General features: G+C 28.7%; 1 protein-coding gene across 1 annotated transcript; it reads right to left on the reverse strand.

Annotated features, from left to right (window-relative positions):
* Window positions 1-8,914: 8,914 nt before the first annotated feature.
* Window positions 8,915-9,421, reverse strand: LOC103571500 (uncharacterized). The gene has a single exon (XM_053737927.1). It carries the CDS (start codon window positions 9,419-9,421, stop codon window positions 8,915-8,917), a length of 507 nt encoding a protein of 168 aa, XP_053593902.1.
* Window positions 9,422-10,016: the final 595 nt, after the last annotated feature.

The raw sequence follows: 10,016 nt of genomic DNA on the forward strand, positions 1-10,016 counted from the left end.
TATATATATATATATATATATATATATATATATATATATATATTATATCGTCCATAATATTACGTGGTATTTTATAAACTTTCCATAAAAGTTTTATTAAGTCATCAATAATTAATCACAAATAATGTGTTAATTTAGAACGGTAGCTTCTTAAAATAAATTTTAATGTATTTAAATTTATTATAAATGTGAAAAGTTGATCAAATTGTATATAGAGAATTTGTATTATTTTTATTTTTTATGATAATGGCAACTTTATATAACTGCTTAAATATTATAAAAAATAATATAATAACAATGCCGTCTACAAGTATATAATAGTAAGGAAAGTAATTTACTGTCGCTTTAGTTAACAGTATTGAGATTAGTTTTGTATTGATTGGAGAAAAAAAATTACATTTATATAAGAAATTAAAATAGTGTAAAAATACGACACTAGTGAAATAGGTAATTAAGTGCCTTGTTAGAAAAAGTACCTCTTTGATTCTTATATAAACAAGTAAAAAAATTTTAAGTGATAATTTGGTTGTGCCAAGACGACAATCGATTTATAATTGCCATTTTATTATTATAACTATTATTATTAATTATTATTTATAATTATATTGGCTTGTACTGTATTTAATATGGAAAAAATCGATGAAAAATATGTAAATATCTGTATGGACTTGATGAATTTATTTTTTAACTTATTTTGAAGATTTATAGACGATTTGGTAGAAATATTTATTTGAAAACGATCGTTATAATGGGAAATATTTATTAATTATCGAATTGTTGCAGACAAATTAAAGAATAGCACAAAAAAATGTACGTGCGGTAATAAATTTATATTTCCTAATGTTTTATATAAAATTGCATTAAAGTTTTTAAATACAATTAAAGTTGTATATAAATTTAGATTTTTTATTAAAAACTTTGTATGTAAACAGTATCTGTGCCTTTCGCATCTTGCCTAAGTAGAATTATCTTATTTATATATATATATATATATATATATATATATATATATATATATATATATATATATATGTATATATATGCAGTTATTTATATAAATTATGTACTTAAGTTTTTTCAATAAAAAAATTTTTTAACAATTAACATTACAAAAAAGTTTTCTTTTATCATACTTTATAAAATTGTATGAAATTCTATAAAAGTTTGCTGTTAAATTTTATATAATTATAAAAAAATTCGATACACACATTTTTTCCCGGGCGTGTTTTGAATGATTTTACTTTTCAGCTTTAGGATTGTCTTAGCCGTTATAATGGATTAATAAAATGAAAAGATCGATAGATATTTTTGTTGAAAATTGAACTCTTTATATAAATAGGTGTCTTGTTATTTTTCGAAATACCCACTTTTTCAGAAGTTAATCAAGACTAAAGTTAAATTAATCGTAAATTTCAATATTGTTTGACTTTCCTGACAAAACTATCAGCTTTATCGCTAAATGTCATAAGCCCTGATTAAAAATACTCATTGAAAAGTATTGAAAATTATTTCAATTCTTTTCAATCCATATGGAAATTTTGAAAAATATTAAATGGAATTAAAATTGCGATCATTTAAATATTTTTTTATTCTTATAATGGCATTCAAAAGTATTGAAAAGAATTCAATCTTTCATCATTTTAATATCTTCCAATTCAAAGTGGAATTGATAAGTATTGAAAAGAATTCAATCTCTCATTATTTCAATATCTTTATTAAAGTTTTTATCATTTGAATTCTTTTCAATTTTGATGTAGAATTCAAGAGTATTGAATTAGTCCTTCGGCTGAAGAGGATAGTCCGTATACATTTGGTTGGCCAAAGCTGGACCAAACTTTTTTTTACGAACTTTAGGCCAAGGATCACGAAAATCGAGTCCATTGTGTTCAAAAGTGGTGCAAACAATTGTTAATAACAATTTAATTATTTAAATCAAAATAACTCCCGAACCGCTGGATTGCTGGGGCAGTTTATTGGAAACAAAATGTTCAAAATGAAAAAATACACAAAAAATGTATCATAGTGTTTTGTTGTATCTTAAATATTTCACGAGATATGACGGAAAAACGAGCTAAGTGCTTGGACCTCTCCCTCTCAAACGAGCAACTGCACAGAAAAGAAGGAAATCTTGAACCAAGAAATAAAATCTCTTCGAAATTTTTTTCTTGAACCATCCCGAAATTTCTTACTTTACTGAAGTAAAAAATTATTAACAATCCCTCGCGATTTTTGCTTAATTGTATCAGATATTGTTTGTTGTCAAAATTATATAATTTTTACATGTTGTGTTATTTTGTTTTATTTTCTTAGGTAAAAAATTTTTTATTAAAAAACCTAAATAAATATAGGTTATGCCTTAAATCTAAGTATTTACATTTATACATCTTAAAAACTAACCCTGATTAAAAATACTCATTGAAAAGGATTGAAATTATTTCAATTCTTTTCAATCCATACGGAGGTTTTGGAAAGTATTGAATGGAATTGAAATTTTGATCATTTGAATACTTTATAATTCTTAAAATAGAATTCAAAAGTATTGAAAGGAATTAAATCTTTCATCATTGCAATACCTTCCAATATGGAACTATTTTGGTATTGAGAAGGATTCAAAAATGTCAATTCATTTTAATTCTTTTCAATCCTGCACTCGATCCGAAATATCGAACTGTTTTGGTATTGAGAAGGATTCAAAAATGTCAATTCATTTGAATCTTTTTTAATCCCACACGTGACCCGAAATGTGAAATTATTTTGTTATTGAGAAGTATTTAGAAAGATTGAAAATTTCAATTCATTTGAATCTTTTTCAATCCCACTCTTACTCTGAAATATGGAACTATTTTTGTATTGAGAAAGATTGAAAACTATCAATTCATTTGAATCTTCTTCAATTCTTCGGAAGTTACGTATTAAATAATTTCAAAGTATTCGATTAACAAACAAAGTTTTGATGCACTTCTAGACAAAGCACGCGAGAAAAGTGAGCGTCCTCTGACAAACAAAACAAAATTTGTTGACTTTACTCCTTCAGTATGTTATGAAATTTGATAAACACAATGTTTGTGTTAGTATCATTTTTAGTGTTAATAACATTTTTAACTTCCCGCTACGAAAATTATTAATTTTCAAAAATTTGGGAAGTCATTGCAATCACTCAACAAAGCAGATTACAGTTCATAATATTGAAGAATGTACACCTACCGTTAATCTACAAGTGTGCAAGCCAGAGATGATAATGGAGCCATGCCCATACAGGAAGCCCCAGAGTTGAACGACGGGACCATGCCTGGGACATTATTGGGAAGCCCATCTTGGCAAACCTATACTGTCCCATGCCCGGGTCATAACTGGGTAATTAGTCTTGGGCATTCCAATGATTACCCTAACATGGGCCAAGACTGGATAATCTAACCTTGGCCAAGCCAAGAAAGGTTACTCAATCCTAGCCATTCCAATCATTACCGGAGTCTGGGCCAGGACTGGGTTCCCCTATTTTGGCCATTCAGTGGTGATCCAGGCTTGACCCAGGACTGGGTAACCTAGTCTTGACCGACCCAATGATTACCCGAGTTTAAGCCGGGTGCGTAAAAATCCGTTAATAGGTTTTTAAGCTAGAAAATTGTAAAAAAAAAAAATTTTTCCCGAGTTATTTAAATGGAAAATAGAAAAAAAGGATTGATGCAAACTTTAATATTATTATTAAGAGCTCCGATTAGTACCACAATTTTGTAATAGTATACTTATGCATATAATAATTTTTAAGAGACATATAAAACAATGCTAGAAAAAAATACTTGCGATTGTATCAATAACTGGAAATAGGTTCTGAAAATAGCATAGATAGTATATAAAGATAAATTTGTAAATTACTCGTGAAAACATTATGTAATGAGTGATTGAAATAATCCAAGAACGATAAGTTTAAAATATATATTAGGGTGCATCGGAAAACAACATTGTTTTTTTTTTTTTTCGGGCACTACCAGAAATCAATAGTATATCACAAAATAAAAATTCTGTAAAAAGATTAGATTTATATTTAAGTTTTAGAGGTAGCTCATCGCGGTTTTTGATTTCCCATTTAAATATCATGTGAATAAAAATTTTTTAAATTGGAATTTCTTAACTCAACCGTGGGTCATTGTACAAATAAGCCGAGGATATATTTTTGTAGGAAATTTAACCTGCTATAAAAGAAGTCTCTTATCATTTTTTGATAATTCCGTCTGTTCAAAAGTGATTGGAGATCGCAGTCGAGTTACAGTAAATTTCGAGAAAAAAAAAAATGTTTTTTGACACACCACCCTGATATATACATATATCTATTGCGAAATTTAGCTTTCTGTAAGAAAATGTTCTTTTGTTAAACTTAGATAAAGATAATTATTTAAAAGCCACATCGATATTAATTTTTTAACAAATGATTTTAATTATTGTATTTGTATGTGTTGCCTATACTAATAATATTTATTTAATATTAAGTAATAAAACGAAAAACAATTGTTAAGTTAAGTACATAATAATGTTGAAAAGATAAGTGATTTAATTTTCTGCTCCACTTTATTTTAAGGAAAAATCACTTTTCAGTGTCAAAGAATCTGCATGACATTAAAGAATGAAGCTGTATTTTATATTTCAGCATTAATAGGTAATAAAATTTAATCTACATTCATAATTAAAAAAAAAATAAATAAATCCCTATACAAGTATGTTTTGTTATTTCTATTGTAGGACTTTCCCTAGATATTTTACTATTCCTGAAAAAGACGGAAAAAGATTTCAAGAAGAAAAGCAACGTACCCGTAAAGTACTCCTAAAATCTCTGAAAAACTAAGAATAAGTATTTTTCAGTGACTCAAACAAACTTTTCAATTATGATTATTATTTCTGAAAAACTCTGCATAATTAATTTTCATTAAACTAAATGAAATTTCAGAATTACTGATTATCTGTGAATAATTCTGAAAAATATTTCTTTTGTCATTTTATTACATCTCTGAAAAATTTTTGAATAAATCTGAGAAACTCTTCTGGAAGAGTCCAAATAATTTGGAGTTTTCTCTCTTTAAATTACGTATGAAAACTTCAACAGAGTTTTTCATTATTTTTCAGTAATTTTCAGAGAAAGTAAGACTTTTAAAAGTTTTATTCAGAGTTTTACAAGAATTATTTTGACTTTCTGACGAGAAATATTTCCACCAGGGTGGTTTCACCCCGATTTTCAGAAATCGAGTTTTCATCAGATGTGAACGTTTTAAGGTCCTAGAAAGCTATTCTGACTATTTCCAGAAGGATGTCCGAGTGTGTATTTGTGTGTGTGTGTATTAGGGTGCTTCGTTTCCGGTGAAAGTATTTTTTTTTGTTACTCATCAAGCAAAATATTGTTTTTTATGCTAAAACAAAAATTCCTGCCAAGTTTGAGCTATTAATTCCAATCCTAAGTACTTTCCATTTGATTTACAGGATTTCCCATTTAAAATACACGTAAATTAAATTACTTTTTTTTTAACTTTCTAATACTTAGCTGCGTTTTATGATATCGACACGGTTTTGGTCGCAAATTGTAGGGCATTTGGTGTTCTTCAAAAGTGCCCATAGTAACTTAGTTGTAATTTCTGCTGTTTCACTTGCGTCCGCTGCAGAAGTCATTTTTCCTATGAAATTGACCTTTATTGGCTTGAAGAACGTAAACTAATGAAAGTACACTGAAAATGTTAATAGAAATTTTGTAGGAAATTTTATGCTCTTAAAAAAAAGTCCTATAAGTCAAGTCGGTAAAGTCCATAGTTCCCGAGTTATAGTGATTTTAATAATTTAAAAAATAAAACATCAATTGTTATTGTTTTTTTTTTAATATTAATATTTTTCAAATTATTAAAATTCCTATAACTTTGAAACTATGAGCTTTAGCGACTTGACTCGTAGGACTTTTTTTGAAGGGCATAAAATTTCCTACAAAATTTCTATTAACATTTTCAGTATACTTTCATTGGTTTACGTTCTGCAAGCCAATAAAGGTCAATTTCATAGGAAAAATGATCCGCAGTGGACACAAGCGAAACAGCTGAAATTACAGCTAAGTTACTATGGGCACTTTTGAAGAACACCAAATGTCCTACAATTTGCGACCAAAACCGCGTTAATATCATAAAACGCAGCTAAGTATTAGAAAGTTAAAAAAAAAAAAGTAATTTAATTTACGTGTATTTTAAATGGGAAATCCTGTAAATCAAATGGAAAGTACTTAGGATTAGAATTAAGAGCTCAAACTTGGCAGGAATTTTTATTCTAGCATAAAAAACAATATCTTGCTTGATGAGCAACGAAAAAAATACTTTCACCGGAAACGAAGCACCCTAGTGTGTATGGATGTAAACTCTTAATATCTTTTTAATGAACTGATCGATTAAAATGTTTCAGGTGGCAATCAAAAGAGTTTGTTGGCCGTCAACTTTTCTGAAAATTTCAAATCGATCGATCAAATAGACTCTAAGATATGGAAGAAAAACAAAAAAAAGTTTTTTTTTTTAGTTTTTTTTCAAATTTTTCAGAAATGGCTCGATCGATCAATTTCAAAATCTATTCAGCACAAGAATTCAATAAAACGCGTCGATTGCCGCCTTAACCATCAATCGGTTTATTCGTTCGAGAGTTAACGCGGGAAATAGAAATGGTAAAAAACGGTTTTTCGCGAATATATTTGAAACAAGTGAAACAATTCCAAAATCTGATCAGCTTTAGACTTTATCAAAACGGGTCGATGGCCACTTCAAACATAAAAATCAAATCAATGGAATATCGTGAGGGAAAAAACGTTTTTTTTCGAAAACAACGGCACGTAAAAGTATTTTTGAGCTCGAAAATGTATTCCTGAGAATATTTTCGACCTCAAGGAGCTTGAAATGAGCGGGAAGTTTTGGGGCTGGCCCGCAACCGATGGACCGATTTTTTTAAGAGGGTATTCTGGTCTAGAAATTTGAAAAAATGGATTTTCTTTTTTTTGTATATTTTTAAAGTTTAGACTCTCAAAAATTTGCCCTTAAACGGATTTTTCAAAATTCGAATTATTTTCGGAGATACATAGGATTTTGTGACGCAGTACCTAAGCCGGCCGAGTGCAGTAAATCACACAATGAACGGCAGATGTTGTTGGATGACTTGAAGACTCGTTCTTTTCAAGAAGAAGGCCCAATATATGTATCTGGGATCGCCGATTAATCCCGAATGAGTATTAAATATTATCTGAATTATTTTACTAAAACTGTTTCTCAAACTTCAAACGCGTTTTTCTCAAAACTACTTTTTTTGAAGTGGTTGACATGATATCTCAAGTTCTACCTTACCGATTCCTTTGAAATTTGGTGAAAATCTTTTTTATATATCTCTCTATCGCACCAACCTTGGATTTTGAAAAATTTTAATTTCAAGTATTTTTAAAAAATTCGACAACGTCAAAAAAACGGGAAAAAAAAAATTTTTTTTTTAAGCAGGCGCCATTTTGTGAAAAAAATTTTTTTTTTGTTGCGGAAATGTGAAAGTTTTTTAGTTTTTAACAGAATAATAAGTTTATTGTCATAATCTTATTACTCTGTAAAAAATATATGATATATTCATAGTCCAGAAAAGAGAATAGTCAATTATATTTTATAAATTCATAGCCAATCAAGAAAAAAAATATTTAATAAAAATAGCGGCTCATTAAATAAAATTAATAAAAGATACTAAAGATTTAATGTTGCATATTAATTATTTTTTGCAAATAAAAGTATATAAAAGGCCATAGTACTCTTAACCTATTTCTATCTCGTGTCTTTATGGCTCCAGTTTCTGAAAATAACCTTTCCGATGGAACCAGAGTTCCAATTACACTCAAATATTTGATGGCGATAGGATACAAATTGGGAAACGAATTTTTTAATGTTTTCCAATGTGTGAGAGGGTTTTCTTTTCGAGACAAAAGCGCATGATTTAAATAGTCACGGAAAAAAAAAATTTTGTTCCTCGAATGATCTAAAGTATAGCAACTCGTTGATTGTCACCACAACGATAAGTATACTTATGGTGAAAATATGTATCGTTCCTGTAACTATCTATTATTGTCATCCCACCGAGAGAATGCACCTCGGGTGTCGTCGGTTTTTACTCCCACCCTAGATGTTTTATATGCTAAATGTTCTCCTACTTTTCTGTGCGCATGCGCAGTTCATAAATGTTTGGTAGTGGGGGCAATTTCCGAGGTTTATTCTCTTACTGGGACTACAATAGATAGCTGTGAGCCCTATACGACTTTTTGTAATCGTCATCTCACACGCCACCGTCTAACCTAATTAAACATCCATTTTGGTGCCTATTTTCAAATATAACAGTTCGAGTTCATTTTTTTTTTTAATTTGTTAACTATCTATAACCTTACAGATTATTAATTTAATGATCAATCTAATAACACTGCTATATATTTCAATTGTGAAAATTATGTAAAAATCAATTTATATTAATTTAATTAATTAAATTTATATTATATTTAAATATTTATATATATAACCTCAAAAATTAAAAGATATATTTATATTTTAAATTTATTTAGACTGCAAATGATAAATCATTTTTATAAATTATTTTATTTAATCAAAATTTTCTATTAATCATTTATTTATTAATGATAAAGATTTCCAAACGTGTGTCAGATAGGGCTCAGAACGATACGGTATAGGTCTCAGAGCTATCTACTGTATTGTTGTCAGAACGATACAGTAGATCGTTGCAGTAACAATCTAGTAGATAACTATTGCGTATTGTTACTATAACTATACAGTATACTTCTCAAAACAATATTTTTTTCTCCGTGTTTTTTCAATTCAAAACAAGTGCCATCAGTTGTGACTATAATTGAGTCAATTTTTGTGACAGCTAATTAATCATGAAAGCTCCAGAAGCTATCACTAGGAGTTGATGTTTTTTCTACTTTAGTTTGAAAACGATCTTTTTTTTTTGAAATTTTTTTAATCATCTTATTCATTTCAGAAATAGCTTTTGAAGCTGCTAATGCACTATTAAAATGAATTCTTTTAAATCTACGATCAAATATTGTCGAGGTGGTTAATAATGAATAATCTTCTAATTTCATAAATTTGGAATCATTTTCATCAAGTAAATGTTGCTGGAATTGTTGACAAATATCAGTCTGAACCGTTACATTATTAATAGCTTGAGTCATGCAATGTATAATAGGAATTAGCACACTGCATGTTGGATAGGAATCACCACTTATTTCGGTAATTGCGAATTCAATAGATTTCATAATTAGGACTGGTTCTTTTAAAACTGTCATTTCTTCAGAAGTCAGCATATCTGTTGGATTTGCACACTTGGAAATAGTTGAGTAAACATAGTCTTCTAATAAAAGGAATCTTTCAAACATATGTAAAGATGAATTCCACCTAGTTTCTACACTTTGTATAAATTTCAGGACTGTTCCTTCAGTTCTGCCGTCTCGAATTTGTAATTTTTTAAATTGATCGGTAGCTTTTACACTTTTTCTCACTTGTGTCACTTTTTTTTTAACTTTTTCAATAATTAGTTACACTGAATTCATTTTTCCGAAGACTGCTGGCACTAAATGACACAATAACTCAGCGAAACAAAGTGAACGTCGATCTTTCCCAAATTCATCTACGATACATTTTGTAACATTTGCTGCGCTGTCACTGATTACCGCTGTTATCTTCTCAAAGTCTAAACAAAAAACTTGTAATCTTGAAACTAAAGAAATCCTAAGATTATCACCTGTATCTTTCATACAATGGTTGAACACTTAAGCATCTACTTTCATTGAACATCCATCTTCTGATAAATAATGTATGGTAATACCATGATAACTTTGATTGTTTATATCTGTCTATACATCACAAGTGATACAATAACTTTAATCACGGTTCAAGTCATCGACAATTTTCTCTTTTAGCATTTTATATTTAGCGTGCATCAATCTTGTGATTGTTTTTCGACTCGGTAAA

Source organism: Microplitis demolitor, chromosome 4 (assembly GCF_026212275.2).
Source record: "Microplitis demolitor isolate Queensland-Clemson2020A chromosome 4, iyMicDemo2.1a, whole genome shotgun sequence".
Taxonomy (NCBI): Eukaryota; Metazoa; Arthropoda; class Insecta; order Hymenoptera; family Braconidae; genus Microplitis; species Microplitis demolitor.

What these genes read in the sequence shown, in the direction of transcription:
- LOC103571500 (XM_053737927.1), bottom strand. Translation starts at nt 9,421, where the DNA reads ATGTTTGAAAGATTCCTTTTATTAGAAGACTATGTTTACTCAACTATT.